Source organism: Rosa chinensis, chromosome 6, assembly GCF_002994745.2.
Source record: "Rosa chinensis cultivar Old Blush chromosome 6, RchiOBHm-V2, whole genome shotgun sequence".
NCBI lineage: Eukaryota > Viridiplantae > Streptophyta > Magnoliopsida > Rosales > Rosaceae > Rosa > Rosa chinensis.
This window is the reverse complement of record NC_037093.1, coordinates 42,368,492-42,388,266: the sequence shown is the minus strand read 5'-3', so window position 1 is coordinate 42,388,266 and position 19,775 is coordinate 42,368,492. Positions and strand designations below refer to the sequence as shown.

The 19,775-nt window shown below is 39.6% G+C and overlaps 3 protein-coding genes and 1 long non-coding RNA gene across 6 annotated transcripts; 2 read left to right on the top strand and 2 right to left on the bottom strand.

Moving 5' to 3' along the window:
* Positions 1-1,399: 1,399 nt before the first annotated feature.
* LOC121050019 (protein HOMOLOG OF MAMMALIAN LYST-INTERACTING PROTEIN 5-like) lies at positions 1,400-3,048 on the bottom strand. Its single transcript, XM_040508551.1, has 3 exons — positions 2,949-3,048; positions 2,051-2,191; positions 1,400-1,459 (listed from the first exon to the last, which is right to left on the bottom strand). The coding sequence occupies exons 1-3, from the start codon at positions 3,033-3,035 to the stop codon at positions 1,400-1,402; spliced, it is 288 nt and encodes a 95-aa protein (XP_040364485.1). The 5' UTR covers positions 3,036-3,048.
* A 132-nt stretch (positions 3,049-3,180) lies between these two features.
* On the bottom strand, positions 3,181-4,759 carry LOC121049906 (30S ribosomal protein S20, chloroplastic-like). The gene is made up of 4 exons (XM_040508310.1): positions 4,664-4,759; positions 4,505-4,568; positions 3,938-4,104; positions 3,181-3,280 (listed from the first exon to the last, which is right to left on the bottom strand). The coding sequence occupies exons 1-4, from the start codon at positions 4,718-4,720 to the stop codon at positions 3,257-3,259; spliced, it is 312 nt and encodes a 103-aa protein (XP_040364244.1). The 5' UTR covers positions 4,721-4,759; the 3' UTR covers positions 3,181-3,256.
* A 7,413-nt stretch (positions 4,760-12,172) lies between these two features.
* On the top strand, positions 12,173-14,302 carry LOC112169439. 3 transcript variants are annotated; one of them, XR_005801025.1, is made up of 6 exons: positions 12,173-12,385; positions 12,468-12,504; positions 12,578-12,628; positions 13,653-13,823; positions 13,962-14,040; positions 14,206-14,302. It is a non-coding gene; the product is annotated as an uncharacterized LOC112169439 (long non-coding RNA). The 3 variants fall into 3 exon arrangements; XR_005801023.1 differs by having other exon boundaries at positions 13,957-14,040; XR_005801024.1 differs by lacking the exon at positions 12,468-12,504 and having other exon boundaries at positions 13,957-14,040.
* Positions 14,303-15,515: 1,213 nt separating this feature from the next.
* On the top strand, positions 15,516-15,875 carry LOC112171366 (protein PELPK1-like). The gene has a single exon (XM_024308564.1). It carries the CDS (start codon positions 15,516-15,518, stop codon positions 15,873-15,875), a length of 360 nt encoding a protein of 119 aa, XP_024164332.1.
* Positions 15,876-19,775: the final 3,900 nt, after the last annotated feature.

Genomic DNA, 19,775 nt, shown 5'->3' with positions numbered 1-19,775 from the left:
TGTATGAAGCAGGTAATTCATCTCCTCTTGTTGTATTCTAGTTCATATTGTATTGATCATTTGGTTGGGTTTATGCATTTTGTGAAACGATCTTGGTTTGCTCATTAAGTTAACAAACTGTGGAAGAGGCCAAACCTTTGCAATAATAAACCTAATTTTGGGAGGGCTACTCTAAAGAATGTGTAGAAAGATTCTAATTACTAACCAACAGAAAGATTGATGGAGATTCAAAGTATTCACTTTCTTTATACTTTCTTGAATAGCATTGGTCTGTCTACGCTGCTCATGATCTCTGCCAACGGGAGATGAAAATGAACCCGATCACAAGTGTGGGCAGGAAATACATATGGTGAAGAAGTAATCCACAAGACTAAAGCAAATCTGAAGGGATCGATTCAAAGATGATCCACTTTCTCTTCGGTGTACAAGGATCGAGAGATCACTAGGCCAAAAAAGCTAACAGACAACGGACCAAATTCGTTGTGTGATTTGGACGATCTCCGTTGTGTATCGGAGCGTTGTGTGATGAAAAATGGCACAACGGTGGAAACCCGTTGTGTGAATCACAAACAGTCAACACTTATTTGGTTAAAACTGTTGTGCCTTCTCTCGGCAGATGGCAGCCACAGTTGCCGCGCAGTCATGCTGCACATGTTATTGGCATCATTCACACAACGAAAGTTGTTTCCGAGCCGTTGTATGAAAGGTAAATCAGACAACAGCATTTTATTTTCTCTGTTGTATGAGTTATCCTCACACTTCACTTTTGGAAATTTTATTGTTGTGTGTTAGTTTTAGATAACGTATTCTAGTTATTACAGTTGTGTGATTGTAAATAAGACAACGTATGTTTGTTAGAACCGTTGCATGTTATATAAGGATTCATTGTGTGAACATCCAAATTGTTACTTCAGACAACATTATTAACATTAGAAATTTTATTGTGTGATAATCGTCTTTTCTGAATTTTGTGCATTGATAATAATGCTCCATTTTACCTAATGAACAGTGACTAATTGTAAAGAAAAGACACTAGAATCTATGAAATGAGTAATCCAACTCATACTATTTGAAGAAAAGCATTCAAACTTTAAAAGGGAGGATTTCCCAATCATCCAAGCCAACATTGAAAGAAGAAAAGCATTCAAATGCATGCCCATCTACTTGGGACATCAAAAGCTGATACAAATACAAACTATTTGTTACAAAACATGCCACACAGTGCATGAATATTGTACAAGCAGAGAAGCACAAAAATGATGCTTTCCTTCAGCAACAACCTACTTCCTCTTATGCTTTCCTTTAGCTCCTACACATACGCCGTCACGACATACTTTGCCCATTCATAGGGGCCAAGCTGATACACATGTTGTTCCAAAACATGTCTCTTATGAAGTCTTCATTGATGGTTGTCAAATTCTTGAACAAATTCTTCCTTGTAACTGCCCTCCAATGCTATCTGCAAAACATGTAAGAAGAGTACTTTTAGTAAGCTAACTCAAACATGCACCAGCACCTGAGCTTCATCTAATATTACTAAATCAGAAAGCACACGTCTTCATCTAATATTACAAAATCTGAAAGCACATGTTCTAACACTGAATTGAATGATCAAGCCTATAGCAGCAATACCCAAAAAGAGAAGCAGAGCTATAACAAAGACAAACTTATATTGGGGGACATTGGGTACCCCTCCTATATAATCAGTTATATGGAACCGCCTTCAACATCCCATTTTACCCTGTAATTACATGACTAGCAGAACAATAAGAAGACACTTTTCTAATAAAACAGGGGATACCTTCAGATGAAAACAAAACTAGAACAACAATGGACATTTAGTATAATTATGATAAACAATTATGACTTAATTAAACAAGAGTTATGCACTGAAGATAAACGGTGAAACTTTTTCACTTTGTTCTCTCGATAATGAAAAGTTGATTATCACTTCAAACCAAATAAGTTGGGAAAAAAACTAGAAGGAGAAGGAGAAGCCCAAATCGTCCAGAAGGCTCAAAGAAAACTAGTGTGAAGTTTAGAACCATACATATGAACCACTAGTTGTACTCGAGGGAACTGAAAGATCATCATCACCTGCAGAGGGGCCAGCCTGAGGTTTCCTTCCTTCTTTCACAGCTTTCCTTATATCTGCTGCTTTCCAAGCCGCATACTTCTGCTTCTGCTCAAGCTACAAAAAGATATAAAAAGGTGAACTACTCAAATCCAACTGTATATAACCTTCAAATCAGTAATAACAATTTGTATCCTCAACTTTAACCAAAAAGAATATATAAAGTTTCAAGTGGCATAGCGAAACGTAAAACTCACATCAAGTTGAAGCACACCAAACTGGTTAATTCAAAGAAAATGCTTGCAGCATAGAAGTGTCAATAGACACCAACAAAGATGGCATTCAAATCTATGAATTTTGTCATTATATCATTTCTAAAAAAAAACATAGGGAAAACCAAGTCCTCGGGGTCATAAAGGATTGGTCACAATCCTATCTCGATGATGGGGAACTTACAGGGCCTGTACAAACCAAAAACAAACAGCAATCTCATTTGCGTTCAACAAACTTAAACTAACCACATGTTCTCCCTAAAGAGTTTTCCTAAACCCCTCCACTAATGAACTTCCAATTAAATGGTATAGCTTATTTAGAATCAAATAGTATAATTACAAGAACCCCCTGACATTGCCGAAATATATAAGTACTCTTGTTTTCTTGAAATTACAAGCAGCAGAAACATATCACAGCTTCACTAATCTACTGACTGTTACAGGGAGCCTCAGCATTTGATTTTGAACCACAAATCAAGTAATGGCAGCAAAGCTAAAGTTCCATTGTTATTTTCCTTGATAAAAACAAAGCAAACAGACCAACCCAGTTGACAGTAAACTCAAAAATGGTATAGAGAAGTGGTTAGGAGAGAAGAAAAGACCTTTTCAAGCTGCTTCATGAGTGAAATCAGGAGGGAATTGGTGGTCTTGGTGCACTTGTTCTGAGGAATCTTCAGCCCTCGCTCCATTGCATATAATCGACCTAATTTCAACGCAAAACAAATACAATTCAATCAAACCCAAGGACAAATTAGGGTTTTAGAGCTCATAATTTGCGAAAGATTGGACAAATATCAACCTAATGGCGCTTCCATCGAAAGGTGGTGAAGGTATCGACCATGCGCTAGAAGTTGTCGAGCTGACAGTCTGACACACCAGATCGAGGACTTCCTCTGCGTCTAAACCTCCTCTATCTCCTTATTCGTATCATCCACTGTAAAAAAAAAAAAAACAACCAAATTAATCCATTACGAGAAAGAGAAAGAGAGAGGTACTGAGTAATCGATGAGCCGTGAGGGGGTTCTCTCTAGAGGCATCGATTGGGGGCAAGAGAGTACACTTGTTTTCTAGTTATAGACAGCATTGAAAGCCTTGGATTTGAACAATAGAGTACACTTGTTTTCTAGTTATAGACAGCATTTTAGGTACCTGGGTATTCAAGTTTGAAGTTATATGTATAAAAATCATCACCAAAATGACCCAAAACATGCAATCCAGCATTCACCCATGAACACAAATCATATGAAAAGAATACAATAATAAAAAAAATTGCGGTAGTTTGATCAGAAGTTTGTTTTAAAATCATTGATAACAAGTTTGGATAAACAAGTATACTAGATAACCCCAGTCAACAATTTCACTTCAATCTTAGCAGACAAAATAGCTGTAAGAGAAGATAAAACAGATTATGAGTGAAAATCACAATAAAAAGTAAGATACTGATAATCATTTATTCCCAAGTAATTTAATCTAAGGTTTAGATACCAATAGCTCATAGAACTTGATAAACCCAGAAGTTATAACATCTTCATAAAAAAAATAATCTGAATAAATTTACTTCACAAAGAATGTAAATATGATAAGAAAATACCTTCTTCAACCTGGTTTTGATCTCAGACTTTTTGGAATTGTTGTAAATGCGCCTTTTCTCAACCTGGCGAGCTCGCTTTTCAACATAATCAAGCCTCTTGGTTGGAGCAACCTCACAAACCACAGAGCGACAAACTGACCTCTGACTTGGGCTCACAGACAAATACCCTGCAAATAGAAAAACTCATATATCAAATTCCAATTTGAATTAACAACTTCTTAGACTGGTTGCTGAGAGATCAGTCAGAAAAAGGAAAAAAAAAAAAAAAACCAAAACTTTAGACCAAAAACAACAAAACCCTTCATCCATATGTGCTTAATTACACTTGAAGGGCTAGTGCAGGTGGGACTTTCTATATCTTGAAGACCCAATATATGAAAAAGTTTTGAACTTTGTTGAACATTTTCCAATTGAAACTTTCTCCGAAATCAAATTTCAAGACGAACAAAGATAAATACGAAATTGAGAGAATTGATCACCTTTGGAGAAGAAATACAAAATTGAGAGAATTGTTCACCATTGGAGAAGAAATTGTGAGAAAGTGAGAGAAGGGAAACCATCACTCACAGGAAATCATCATCATTAATTGTCTTCCTCTTCTCCTTCTAACACTTATCGCTGGCCCTAAACACTAAAACCCCCACAATTAATCTCAAATTGAACCAAAAGTGGTCTGATTGAACATAAGAACAAATACCAAAAAGAAGAGATGGTGAAATTACTCACTGGTGATGAAGCTGAAGAATTCAGAGTCCTTGACGTCCTTAGTGATGGTTGCGACATGTTATAGGACACTCTAAAGCTTGCACTTGTGGATGAGGATCAGCGGTTGCTCGCTCACCATGTGCAGCCACCATGAGAGAGAGATGAAGGAGAAAGGAAGTGGATATGAGGAAATCGAGTACCCACAAATCCCCAAATCCAGTAGCCCACAAATCCAGTAGCCCACAAATCCCCACAAATCAAATTGTCGTGAAACCCCCAAATCGAGTAGACTACAAATCCCCAAATCGACATTATAAACCCAGAGATCGAAGAACCCTAATCTTTAGCAGATCTCGAAGAACCTCCTCCCTCTTCCCAGTACACAGAATCCTTATCTTCTTCACAAAAAGAACTTAGTGACGGCTGAGTCAAGATAATAGAACCCTAATCTCAGCGGTGATGTAGATGTAGATGGAGGAAGGGATTGTGGAGACGATAGGAGAGAAGAGCGATATGGGAAGAGAGAGAGAGAGAAAGCGAGAGGAGACGATGTTTTGAGGAGAGATGGTTTAGAGGAAATAGCTATTTTGTCCAAGTGGCTGGAGACAAAGTCAAAGAGGCGTTTTTTTATTTTATTCATTATCAGACAACACACGGATCAAATTATGTTGTCTAATTATGTAGACATTAAATTTGAGCTAAGATTGTAAAGAGGGAAAGTTCCCGCTATAGGCAATCAAAATATTAGCTTTGGCGCTAGAGATAGGCATTTCTCTTCAGACAACATGAATAAGCCATTTATGTTGTAGGAGATTGCAACATCACATATATGTCAATAAAAATTTGCAGATTTGGGGGGAATGAGTGGCATTGGGAGGCACTTCCAAACATTCTCAATGTATCTTCCTCGATCATACAACACAAAGTAAAAAAACTGTTGTATAACATTTTGCAAGCTACACTCATACAACAGATATAACTATTCCGTTGTACTATGTAATACATATTTGAACCCAAATTCGTGTCAAACTAGGAGGGAAATATGCCGCTCTTTTTTTTTATCATTCACACAACAAATTTTTTTTATCAGTGTTGTGCAATCACCTTCTACATAAAAACTTCAAAATTTTTATGGCTTTATACAACGTAGGGTTCTTAATCGTGTTGTATGATTGACTTTCCATCATCACACAACATCTTCTTTTTTTTCGTTGTGCAAAAAGTGTTGTATATTGAGGTTATTGGCCTAGTGGATTATAGCCATTGTTTGCAAGTTGAGAGATGTTGATACAAAAGAGAAAATACACGTGGGAAAGCAAAATAAAAAAACATTGCATTTTCTTAGAAATGATCGAGAAAAAGATTGATCACTTCGTAATATAACCATCTATGCAATTTAGTTACATTGTTGTGGGTTCTTCATGATTGAGGAGACGAGGGTGCATGCATCCACATACTGAAGAATTGTAGGTAGCAATTCATCTGGACAAGGGAGAAGTGGAGATCAAAGACAAGCTAGCTAACTGTTAAAGTTGTAATGCACATTGTGAAGATCTACATTGACCTAGATTAATCTAGAAATAATTTAGAATTATCTTGTAATTAAGAAAGTGTAGAAATGCCTTGAATTAACATGCAGCTGTAGTGAGGTCTAGAAATGTGTATTAAATTGTGGTTGATAATGTAACCATAATGAAATCTAGGTGGTTTAGAGAGTTGCTAGGTCGCTTAGCAACTTCTGTATATATATGTATGACATCTTGTCATCTTGAAATGAATGAAGCAATCAAGCAAGTATGCTAATAAAGTAATATAATTATAAGTTCCATCTCCTCTGTTTCAAATTTATTGTCCTCTTAATTAAAGGGAAAATCGTCCAAACAGTGTCTGAACTTTTCTAGACTACTCATTTTCATACTTATACTTCAAAAAATATCAAAATGATACCTGAGTGTTTAAGCCCGACCCAATTTCAGTACCTAGCAACAGTAAAATTGTTAACTCCCCTTTTGAAGGATATTTTCGTATTTTACTATTCATCTTCTCTGAAATCGATAGGCCACCACTCGTCTTCATCCTCTTCTTCTCCTCCACTGAAACCATTACCAACACCTCTTTTGGCTATCAATGTTTTTCCTCCACCAACTTGATTACTTTCAAGTGATATATGATTTAGAAAAAGTCATTATGAAACTTTAAGATTTAGATTGACTTCCAACCATGTCACTACATTAATCTTTGGAAAATACTATCGGGGCTACGATGATGGCGGAGAGAACTAGGTTTTCATCTCCGTCGGAGTTTTTGATGGTGGCGAGGCAAGAGTTGAGTTCTTCGAGCTTGGTTGTTATGGTTTTCCATTTTCCGGTGAAGATTTTGATGGAGTAGGTGAGGGAGATGAGGGACGAGATGGACCGAATGGCTTGCCGAAGACTTGATTCTCTGGCGGAGGAACGTTGGTCTGGTTCTTTGCCTTGACTGCTGCTCTGCTTCCCCCATTGTGGTTGTCTCATTGGTTTTGGAGAGAACCCATTAACCGACGGCGAGGTGGTTCTATGGGATCTGCTCTAGGGACAGATCCGATTTGGGGATGGATCGGGCACATTCTGGATTTGATATGGTTTGAGCGTGGTAGGGTAATCTAGAGTTAAAGTCCTGAGTTAATCGTCAAGTACCAAACCCTTCTCCTAGACCCGCTTCATCATTCTTCTCCACTCTCTGCCTTCTCATATGACCCCGACTTCCATTCTGGAAACTAAGCCATTCTTTGGTCTAAGAAACTCATTATGGTCTGAATCAAACACACCCAAAACCCTAGAACCCGAAACCAAACGCCACTGGGACAAATTGGACTCCAAAAGCATTGACCTAGCCATTATTGATGCTCTAATTGACGATGATGGCTCTGATCCAAAAGCATCAAAGCCCCAAACTTGAATGGTTATTTTTGGTTCACAGCTCAAGATTCAAGTCCCTCCTCTGCCATCCTCTATTCTTCCCTCTTCTGAATCATCAAAACCTGAAGCCATTTTCAGAATTGAAAGAGCGAATTCTCCGGCCTCGTCCTTTCGATCTCTTCTGACCTGTCTCAATCTTTGGCTAAGAAATCCCCATTTGGAATCGTCAGTTCTGGCATTGAAAAATAGAAATCTTAATTGCGTCTTCATGTTTGGAATCTGGTTGATTCTTGAAAATCTTTTTATGTAAACGTTCTCTGGGAGTGATCCTCTGAATTACATCAGCACAAGAAAATGTTGGAAGTGGTGTTTGTTTCATTTGTCTCGTGAGGAGTCTGATCCAGCTGAACACGGGTTGTATCGGTCTGTTATTATCGCTATCGGTCTCACTTATCTGCAAAACAGACAAAGGTCAGATGGAAGACTGGGTGTGCCGGCCTTTAACGCACCGATGCCTAAGTCAGTACCGTATAAGATAATGATAATGGAAAGTGATAGTAAACAGTTACCTCTTTAGGTTGTTGGAGATGACCTTAATGTAGCAGGTTTGTAGGGGCTTGGTTCCATTTCTTTCGATGTGGGATGCTCGGGATCCCAATATCGCCCTGAGGGGTATCGGAACCGTCGGCTGGGAGCTTATCTCGCTGGTATATTGGCGATACGAGTCTTGTGCTTCTGATACTTATGCTTAGGAGGTATGTGCATACCAACAAGTCCCCAGTCAAGAGTTTTCTTGGGTGGGGAGTTTGTCGTTGTAAAAATTATCGAGAGTTCAAGGCGAGTTTATGCCACGTGGCTTCCATACATCCATCACCCCCAGTCCCCCAAGTCCCCACCTAGGAGGAGTCTTGGCTGGGGTGAGTAGGTCTTATTGGCATTCGACGTTGTGTCGCTATCGTGAATCAGTGGTAGGGTTGCATACGTCTTTTGGCGCATAGGCTATGCCTCTGTGACACTTGTGGTGATCTTATTTGTTTTCGTGTGTAGTAAGACCGGTGTACTGGAGTCCGGAACGTGTAATAATGGCGTAGTGGTGAAGAGCCGAGGTGACGGCGCATGACCTCTGTAACGTTTAGGGATGTCAGACACTTGGTGAGATCTGGTTTTGTCGTCCTTGCATGTCCGACCGTCCCGGTGTTCTCGAGATCCCTATATAAGGACAGAGAAGAGACATGGAGATGGTTACTATTCCTGTGTTCATGTTGGGGATTGAGACAAGAACTGGGTGAAGTTGGGGCCGTTGGTGTGCTGAGAGCTTGGAACTTTTCGTGAAGTGGTCGGAATTTTCTTGTTGTGGGCATCGTTGTCTCTGTGTTTCAATCGGAGGAGTGAACAGGTACGCCGTCTCTTAACCTTTCTGGGTTCATCTGGGGGCATTGGTGTGCGTGGGTCTTATTAGGGGGTCGTGTTCAGGGAGTGAGATTTACCAGCGGGTTCTGGGTTGCGTTAGGTTCGGCGAGATTTTGGAGGGCTTGAATTTCGGGTCGAGCTGAGCCTTTTGTGGTTGCTCCGTGTAGGTTTTGAAGATTTGAAATTTTGCGGCGGAGTGTTAAGGAAGGCGATATAAAACGACTGACCAGTTATCCGTATCGCTCGTAGTATGGCGCGGGAGAACCACAGTCATGGTAGGCGAGAGGGTTCCGCTCGCGGAAGAGAGGGAGTCTCTCTTGGTAGCAGCGGCGCTTCTCGTGGCGGAGGAGAGGGCACTTCTCTTAGTCGCAGTGGAGCTGGCCCCCACAAGGGCGCCTCGGGTGGTTTCAGGGGAGGTGCGAGGGCGCTTCCCGAGGAGGTGGTGGGAGAGTTCCTCGTGGGAGTATCACGCGGAGTTCCCGAGGAGGTGGTGGGAGAGTTCCTCGTGGGAGTATCACGCGGAGTTCCCGAGGAGGCGGTGAGGGTGTTTCCCGAGCATATGGCGAGGGTTCGTCTCGCGAAGTTCCGAGTATGGTTGAGCAATCCATGGTGTCTGATATTCCTAATGTGGATGGTGTCGAAGTATTGGAGATCCCATGTTCGCCACTGGGGCGGCGATACGCCCATTGATCAACCTGGTCCGAGTATGACGGAGGAGCAGATCGCCGAGATGAGGACCACTTAGGGGATTCCAGACAACATCTTGTTGCACCCTTTGAGGGATGCTGAAACTTTTAGCCACTCCGAGTTGGGGTGGGCATGCTTTTATGAATATCAACTCAGGTGCGGGTTGACGTTCCCGATACCGGAGGAGTTGCAGTATCTGTTGTCCTGCCTGAATATATCGGTAGGGCAGCTGTCGCTCAATGCGTTGAGGAAAATAATGGGAGTGTTGCTGCTATGGAAGCTTAGCAGGTTGTTATGTCCCAGTATCGGCGAATTTAATTCCATGTTCAAGATGCAATACTCGACTAAAGCCGCCGATAGTGGATGTGTAAATTTTAGGGCGCACAGCCGCTCTGTTATGGAGGACTTGCCGTCAAACATTTATGCGCGCTGGCGGGGGAGGCCTTGCCTGGTAGGAGGCTGATGGCAGAATCCGGATATGGTGCATCGAGCTCCGACCCGTTTCCAACCCATCTGTGAGTATCGTGATTGCATTTTTGGTGGTTTTTTGTTGTTGTTGCCTTTGGTGTATACTAATAGCGTGTTTTTGCATCATAGTGAGGTAGGGGGTTGATTTGACCACGCTGGAGCGGAAGCGTGTGGCGAGGGTGATGGGTGCATTTCCCAAGGGCACGAGTGGGTTCTATCGTCTGTGTAGGCTCCCTATATATGAGAAGTTTGAGTTGGAGAGGTTTCTGGGTGAGAGGGTGCTCTTTTGTTTGGTGTTTGGTCGTATGCTGTGTTGTATCCTCGCTAACGTTGTATGTTTGTTTTGCACCGGATATGCCGAGCGAGGCTTCGAGCAAGAGCGACGCCCCGTACGCCGATGTGGATCCCTACTACCATTATTGAGGGGTTGTTGCGAGAATCGGAGATGGCGAAGCGAGTGGATGTGGACCTGCCTGATAATGTGTGTGTAACTGATCATCGGGTGAACATGTTGTTGCCTGACGAGGTGTATCTGAGTTTTCCCTATACCGTGCTGGAGTATCTCAATCAGCGGGCCGAGGAAGAAGCCGGTGCCGAGGGGCATAAGGTTCGGGGTGCTCGAGAGCTGACTCAAGATCCCCAGGAGCCGCCCATACAGGCTGGTGAAGAGGGCAAGCGTCCCCAAGTACATATTGGAGAGCATCAGTCCCCCGAGACTCGAGAAGTGGTGAGACAGTTCCCCCAGGTCTCGGCAAGAGGGGTGGATCTTGGTGACTTGGCTCGGGCCTCGGAGCCTACAATTGAAGTAGAGATCTCCGTTGAGGAGTTGCTGGAAGAGGTGGAGCGGCGTCAAAGCTATACCAGGGCCTGTGCCCTGCTGGTCCAAGACGCAGTGTTGGAACAGCTAGATGCTGTCTTTGGCGAGGCTTTCTAGGTAGATGTGCTCTTCGTACCGAACATGCTCAGCTTTGGCCAAGCCCGACCTGCTTTCTAGTTTTCACAAGTGAATCTCCTTTCATATATGCTTGATTCTCCAAGCAATGATTTTCTTCACCTAGAAAACTGAGGTAGGTGGCTGAGTTCTTTGGCTCTTAATGGAGGTGTTCTTGGTGTTCTTAGTGATTAATAACATATTCATTATTAGGTTTAATTTATTAAAAAAGAGGATGATTAATTACCAACAATTGTTGGCCCAGTGGCTAAGATACTGAGAAGTGAATTAGTCTGCCTGAGTTCGAACCATGGCAAGCTCTCTTTTTTTATTTCTTTTTATATTTGTCTGGTTTGGAGAAGATGAACAGTAAAATGATGAAAATATCCTTCAAAAGTTAACTCCGTTAACAATTTTACTGTTGCTAGGTACTGAAATTAGGTCAGACTCAAACACTCATGTATCATTTTGATATTTTTTGAAGTATAAGTATGAAAATTAATAGTCTGGAAAAGTCCAGACACTGTTTGGATTATTTTCCCTTAATTAAACGCCTTCTCCTACATATCTTGTCTTAAAATATCTTGTCCTAATAACATCAAAGTCCCAAACTCTTGCTTTCAAAACCTAATTCCTAGCCTTAACACATATTGTCCTAGCCCACCACTACTAAACTCATCCGCACTCATTCTAAAGTGATATCAAAGCCACTAATTCCAACACTAACCGAATCTAGATGGTGATGAGGCCCGTGAATACTAACACTAGCAAAGAAAGAACCTTGAACGTTCTTGAGGAAGCTTAAGCTTCATGCTTTTCTACAGTGTATGAAAACTTGTGGGATCGATTAATTATTTGAATTTTCAAAAATTCGTGTTCCATTTTATATGGTACTATGGTACTTTCTTAGGGAACTATACTCATCAAGTTTCTTTCCCTTTTCCAAGTTGTATGCAGTAAAATCAACTTTATTATAAAGTACGTACCTGAATCGGTCATTATACATATATAAAAGTAAAATGTCTCTGGTACTGTTGAATGAATAGTAATACAGTGATTTTCCGGATTTGCCCCCAAAAGAGATAGACATCAATCCTCCTCTAAAAAAGAAAAGGATCTCACTATATGCGTCTCAACATCATCAGAGCCCCAAAACATTGAACCGATCCTTCTACTCTATATGCGTTTCATCCCTTAACAGTAAACCGATCCTTCTCCATATTTGCCCCGAAAACGCTTTTGGATCTCTCTCAGAGCGAAGAGTACTGCTTTGGTTTGTTTGTTGATCCACAGTTATTAGCGCAGAGAGGAGCTGTTGCTTGCGATTTGCGAATTTGGATTTGGATCAAGGTAATTGTGGTCAGATAATCGGGATTTTGCTTAATTTTGTTCCTTCTTTCCAATTATCTTTGACTATGTCTTTCTTTTCCAGTTGTTTGCTTTTGATTCGTCATCAGCAAAGTAATTAGGTGGGTGAATTCTGGGTTTTTACCGACGATTGTTCAATTTTTTTTTTTTCATGCATATTGTTCTTTTGTGCAGGAATAGATTCGACGAAGAGGACCTTTGCTTCAATTTTAAAGCTTGCAATAGGTCTGTGATTTTTTGCTCTATTTCTGCTCATTTAGGATTCTTTAAAAAAGGTGATGGAGAAGACCTATTTCTTAATATACCCTTCAATTTAAGGCTTGCAATAGCTCTGTGATTTTTTGCTCTATTTCTGCTCATTTAGGATTCTTAAAAGATTCTTAAAAAAAGGTGATGGAGAAGACCTATTTCTTAATATACCCTTCAATTTTAAGGCTTGCAATAGATTGTGATTTTTTGCTCTATTTCTGCTCATTTAACCCATTGTTTGCAATGGTTTTTTTTTTTTTTCATATTCTATTGTTTCATGATTATTTTGTTGTTGTTACGTAATGAACTAAGTTTTGCTAATGGCTTCAGCGTCTGTGTGATTTGGTTTGTTGTGTATTCAATGAGTTACCATGTCCTAAAGGCTTAACTTCTGCCATTTTTGTTGGAAAGAGCTGTTAGAGCAGTTTAGTGTCTTTTTATGCAGAACTTGGACCAGGGAATTTTGCTGTTGTCTCCTTATCTACCATTTGATTTTTTTTGGTTCTTTATACGACTTGGGCCATAGGTATGGAAAATGCTCATATTAAGTTTGATTGTTCAGTGCTTAAGGCAGCGGTGATATGCTTGCTATCAAAAATAATTGAATTTTAACAATTATAGAGTTGATCGATTTGCCTTTACACCATATATTTGATTGCTGGCTCAATGCAATGGTACTCAGAGTTGATTTTAGCAAAAAGTGTGAAAAAAAAAAATTTGATATGCTCAGTATGTTTAGGCAAATTATATATTTGGTTGTTTCAGAGTATTTATGGTTTTGGGGTTACCAGTGAGTGCATTGGTGCTTTGGAAAGGGTGCATGGAATCCAGGAAAAGCTGTTTGGTTATGGTGGTTAATAGAGAGCAAAGAGAATGAATTTGTGTACAAGCAATTAGAAATGACTAAGTAACATATCTACTACTCTTTTCATATATATTGCAATTCATTTTCTCCAAATGACTAAAATAGTTGGATTAATTTTGTCATCATACTTTCCAGGAATTTATGCACTTGCAACTGTCTCGACTGAATCAGATGAGAGAGTTGTAATGAATCAAACCACATATTACTACACCAGCAAGCAATGTCCTTATTCGTTGCTTCATAAATATGTTCGGTACCAAGTTTTGGCAAGTAGCTCAGCTGCATCCTAAACACGTATTTTTCTGAGTAAGTTCTGCTTTGCTTTGTATATGGTTAATTGTATTTCCGCTTATGTGCATTAGCAACTCTTATTGTTAGTGATTCTTCAGCTTCTATTGTCTCTATTTTTGACTTTATTGCCTTGATGTTTTATGTACAGCACAGATATGGCATGGAGGCCATCTACTTTGATGAAGGTGTAAGGAACTCAAGACAACACTAACTGGAAACAAGAGCATTGGATGTATAGCTACTCTCTCTATGTTTCTAATATAACAAATTTTGATTAAGTTTTTCCAGTTTGAAACAACTCCTGAAATTCTCTGTTTTTCCGTTACTTGCTACATATTCAACTGTTATCCATTCTTATTCCCTTATGCTGCATTCTTACTTTGTCTTGGCTAATTAGGTGACCATTTGTGAGGACTTGATAGCAGTAAATAGAACAAAGAACCAGCTAAAGATGCGGAGTCTGAACTGCTATTGTCGACAAGTTTTTTGCGAAGTTTAACCATTTTTTGTAATATGCACATATACACCTACTTGGTTAGCATGTTTTGAAATCTAGCTAAAGTATCCGACTTCAAATAATGTGTAACATATATGTAATTTTGAAATCTGGCTAAAGTACCAAATTTTATAAGATTTAAAATAATGTGTAGTTATATATGACTATATGCAATTTTCAAATCTGACTAGAGTACCAGATTTTGGGTCATGTAAAACAATGTCTAATGTGATGTATAACGCACTTATATAGTGTACCTAATATTTATATATTGTACCTAATGTTTGTAAATTCAATATCGTCAAATTGAATAATGTTGATAATATACCCGCAGCATCGCGCGGGCTATCTTGCTAGTTCCTTTATTGAAAGAAAAATATGCTATAACAAGCTTTGTCTACGACATAGGAAAAAAAAATATTATCACCGTGGTAATTCAGGGGCGGAGCTTAGTGAGCTTGCCCAGCTAATTAAAGTTGGCCCTCATCTTTCCAATTTCAGTAGGAAGAAATCAAAAGTTGTGCTTGTTAATTATTAACCGGGTAGGTAAATATCAAGTACTACACTACTACGTAAAAAAATGATTACAATTAGCAAGGAGGAGAATTGTGTATAAGTAAAAGGGTGCTGCAGGCATTAAGCAACATTCTTATCAGGACAGCGTTATACCATACCCACGCTATGTTCTCTCCAATGTGGTAAAGCTTTGTGTTGGTCGGGGAGATATATCATAGGCGTGCGTTATACCTAATGTCCAGATTAATTTCATCGCCATATATATGCAAGATCATTTAAACTTAATGTCCAGATTAGAAATTCTCTTTCCTTTGGTTAAAAGAATACTAGGAAGGGTATAAGGCCACATATAAGAGTCGAATCTCAAAAGTACTTCACTTTTTTTGTCAATCATCCGTTTAGTAAAATGAGATTAAAAATAACAAGCTTAGCCAAATCTATAGATGCTTCTAAAGCAGGTCTTTCAGTTCTGTTGAGCAGTTAGTTGCGAAGATAACAAGAATTAATTAAGTACACGTACGGTTGCAGAAGTTGAACTAATACCAATATATATATTGGTTGAACCAACTTTGGCCTCTATAGTCCTTCACGTATCTTATCCTTAACTCCTCTATCTATAAATACTCAGTTTAATTTGATTCTCAAGCAAAATCAACTTTCAGTCATCATCATACATATATCCTATAGCTCTGAACATGGCCTCTCGTCGCCTCCCAGCCTTTGTCTTCCCACTTTTGCTTTTCACTTTCTCGCTTATGTGCTCCAAAACACTGGTCCAAGGAGCTCGCTGTCTTCTCGAGACTCAAGTGCCTCAGGTGCCTGAGCTTCCAAAGCCTAAATTGCCCCATCTTTCTAGTCTTCCAACCTTGCCAAAGCCTGAACTGCCACAACTGCCGAAGCCCGAGCTGCCACCATTGCCAAAGCCGGAGCTTCCACAACTGCCAAAGCCAGAGTTGCCACATTTGCCTGAGCCAGAATTGCCATCATTGCCTAAGCCCAAGTTGCCACCATTGCTCATGTACCAACTTTGCCAAAGCCTGAAGGCCTCAAGTTAGCTGAACAACCCCATCTCCCAACCATGCCTGAGCTTCCACCATTGCCAAAGCAGGAGGAGCTGCCATCATTGCCAAAGCCCGAACTCCCATCCCTTCCGAATTTCCCAAGTTTTCCAAAACCTGAGTTACCAACACTACCTAAGCCGGAAATGCCAACTTAACCTCCACTGCCTCATCTCCCCGAGCTCCCTAAGACTGGAACTGGATTGCCCACCATCCCAACCCTCCTGAAAGACAAAACCATCCTTCCTTGACCTGCATGCACATGCAGTTCTTCATGATGTCTGGGCAGAACCTATACTATTGGCATATATGTTTAATCATGTACCTTGCTACCAGTATTACATCAGTACTTGTTATTAAATATACCCAGCCTGTTGGCCGGATTGTTATTCTTCATTTAGTCATATTTTCATCTGTGGTTGTATACTTGTTTCTGTTCTGCTCCGAGGATTATTAATAGTCACCTCTAATTAATTACCACCTTCCAATCTCTCTACATTTTTTGTTTTCATCTGGAACTACATTCATCTAGTAGTAACTTATTCTTTTGGTGAGTACTACTAACATATATTCCCAGTTGATAACTGTAAAACAACCAAAAAAGATGGTTTTCTCCAGGACTTGACAAAGATAAGTGGTAGACTGGGAGGACACATACATGATACATGTATGAAAACGTAAATACAGTTACCAGCACTGCACTTGTTTGTTTTAACTGGAACCTTTTGGTCTAGGATTCTAATCCAAATGGAGTTTCTTCTTACGTATTTATTATAAATACACATTCATGATGAGTGGTAAGGTATCTCTACTACTTAGCTTCTTTTGTTTAGCACAAGAGTTCAGTTATCAGCAATGTCCGCAGCTCATTCTGAAGGTAAATTTGGCTTTGTATGCATGATCATTCTCATCACGATCATCATTTTCATTGTTGGCCTCATTGTTGTCGCAACCATCTACTTCACTGAAGCCTTCCGAGTACAACATCAACAACAATAGTACGTACTCTTTACTACGATATTGACCTCAACGTCGCGGTTCAAAATTAATCCCAAGAAAAAGTAGAATGTTGCTCCGAATATTCGGTTTCTTAAATGTTTCTCACTTAGAATTAATTGTTGTTATTAACTGCAGGCACAAGGCAGAAAACATAAATTTTGAAGGACAGTGTTTCCAATTTTGAAGTACCCACTACCTATGTACGAAGTCATGGGTTCGAGTCACCATGTGGGTAGGAATGAAATCCTTTGATCCTCTTTATAAAAAATAGAAGAAAAAAAATTCATAAAATTGCTTTCTTTGTCAAAATTTTACTATCTTCGCACTTTACTTTTTTTGTTCCAATTTCAAATGGATATATAAAAATAGACAATTTGCACTCAATATCATGTTTGTCCCATGTTTTATTGCAGGGGATCACTATTATTCCCTCTCTCTGAGGAGCTCCAACAAAACCAGAGTACCCTAGATCTAGGTTTTGAGAACTCGTCCGGCGGTGATCTGGATCGGTGAGGGTCTACCTCATCGCCGATGGGCTGCTGCTGGATGGGAGTTTGAATGCTACTTTGATGGGGAAAATGTATCGAACACAGGCCTCAAACAATAATCACTTAACAGACACCAGAAATAAGGAGTAGCAAACTCGTAAAGAAGGGCAAATCCATGCCGCAAATAAACTAATATTATTCATAAACTATAAGCTATCTGACAACGATTATAATACCCATATTTTTAGGGTTCACACTGCTTGGATAAGAAGTAGATTAAACTAAATTGGAAAGATAATTAAAAGTGATAATCCTAAATTATATGCAAAAAAGATGCCCTAAAAATGTCTAAACAATAATTATCAACGATTACAAATCTATATTAAATGATAAATAATGCATTTGATATTGCCACATATGCTCCTGCATCATACTTGCTCGGGGAGGTCTAGAGAGAGGCTTTGAAATCAAGGTTTGGACGAGTGGCGGTGGTGAGTTCTAGATGAAATCTCTAGATGTGGTTGTGTTGTGCAAGGATGGCAGCCTTCGACGTGGGCTCTGCAGATCTGGGTGGCGGTGAGATTTTGACGGGATGAGCAGGAGCTATGCAGCGGTGAAGACCGGGATGATCCTGGCAGCGGCTTTCGATTCTGGAGAGGTGCAGTTGTGCGTTGTATACTGAGTCGGATCGGCGCAGCTTGGATGAGGCAGTGGGTCGGCACAACATGATATGGAGGTCTGGTGGTGGCGGGCGGTGCTACACGAGCAGACGCATGAGGATGATGACGTGTTGGGCCTTGCTCCAAATCATGCTGGGCCTTAGGGCCTCTTCTCTTTGAGTTACCCCATTGGGCCTTTAATTTAGACTAGGGCTTTGCCTTGGCCCAACCCTATGTTATTAGCTTTCTTGTCTCATTACAATAAATTTCCTTGTATTTGGAACCTAGATCTCTAGCTCCTCCGGCACACTACACCAAAAAATGAATCAGACGACAGTTTTTCACTGTCATCTGATAAGGCACATTGCTGTTGTCTATCTCAATGCTGTCTGATGGGTGAATCAGACAATAGGAAGTAACTGTCGTCTGAGGAAATTTTGCACAACAGCAACGACTTACATGACTATTGTCTGAACACCAGAAAGAACAACAGCGATGAGTATCTTAACTCTTGTGCAAATCAATTTCAGACAACAGATGCTAGAAGAGAGAAACTTGTGAAGAACAATCAGAAAACATTGGCTTGTAAATAAATTGTTGTCTGAATGAAGGTTGTACATCATCTGACTAACTGTTTACTATTGATTGAATTCAAACAAGACTATAGAATAAGCGTGTAGTCATTGATATCATTGTTTCATAATATAACATCTTCTAATAAACTGTTGTCTGAAATCAAGTCATACAATAATAGATTTCCTATTCTCTGTGGTCTTCCTTAACTTCAGACAACAAATTATTTTAATTTTTTGTTGTGTTATATCTAGTTGGACAATTGATTAGGTTTGAAAACTATTGTAGATGGATGGTTCACAGAACAGTTTTTTGTTTCTCTTTTTGTTATGTTCATTTGTTAGACAATGGTTTGCTGTTGGTATTGAATTGTCAGCTATAAAAGATAAAAACATACATTTTGCACAATAAAAACAACACATCCACTGATTCCAGAAACGCATCCATTAATTCCAAAAACTATTTCATCCCAACATAGGAATTAACATATCCATTGTTTAGATAGTTTCATATCTACATTTAAGTGCTACAGACTAGTCTAACAAAAAGTGAAAGTACTTGTACAAAATTTGATTGAAGCTTGAGCATCTCTGATCTTCCCAAGTTTTTGGGTAGTCTTGCATCATATACTAACCGAGTTGAGGACTTGAATGAAGTCTTACTAGCATCCTTGTATCTGTAGTAAGATGAAAAATACTAGGTCAGGTGATGTCTACTAAAAAGCAAAGGAAATCCCAAGCCCATTATCTCATCTACCACCAGTCTAGCATACACTAAGAATAAAAGAATGAAGAATAGGTAGCACAAGTACTCTGAGTCAACATTATAGACTAAAGTGATTAAATGATTTGAAGCAAATGAGAAAAACTGAAATAAGCAGAAATTTTGAAAGTTACATGGAATCCCTAAACGAGGAATATAGGTATGAAAAGTCAAAAGAAGAATAAAACTAAATTTAGGTGTCTTCCTAAACTCTAGCCACGTCAAGCACAAGAACAAGCTAACATAAGACCTTCTTTCAGTCCACACAAGAAACTGAGATAGTTTAACACCCAGAAAAGTACTCAATGTTTTCAGAAAATTATGCTGCAGAAATCCTAATGCATAGAGCTAACTTCGTGATGACATAAATCCTTCATACGAACTCCAAAAAGAGTAAGACTGATTTCATTTGAAGG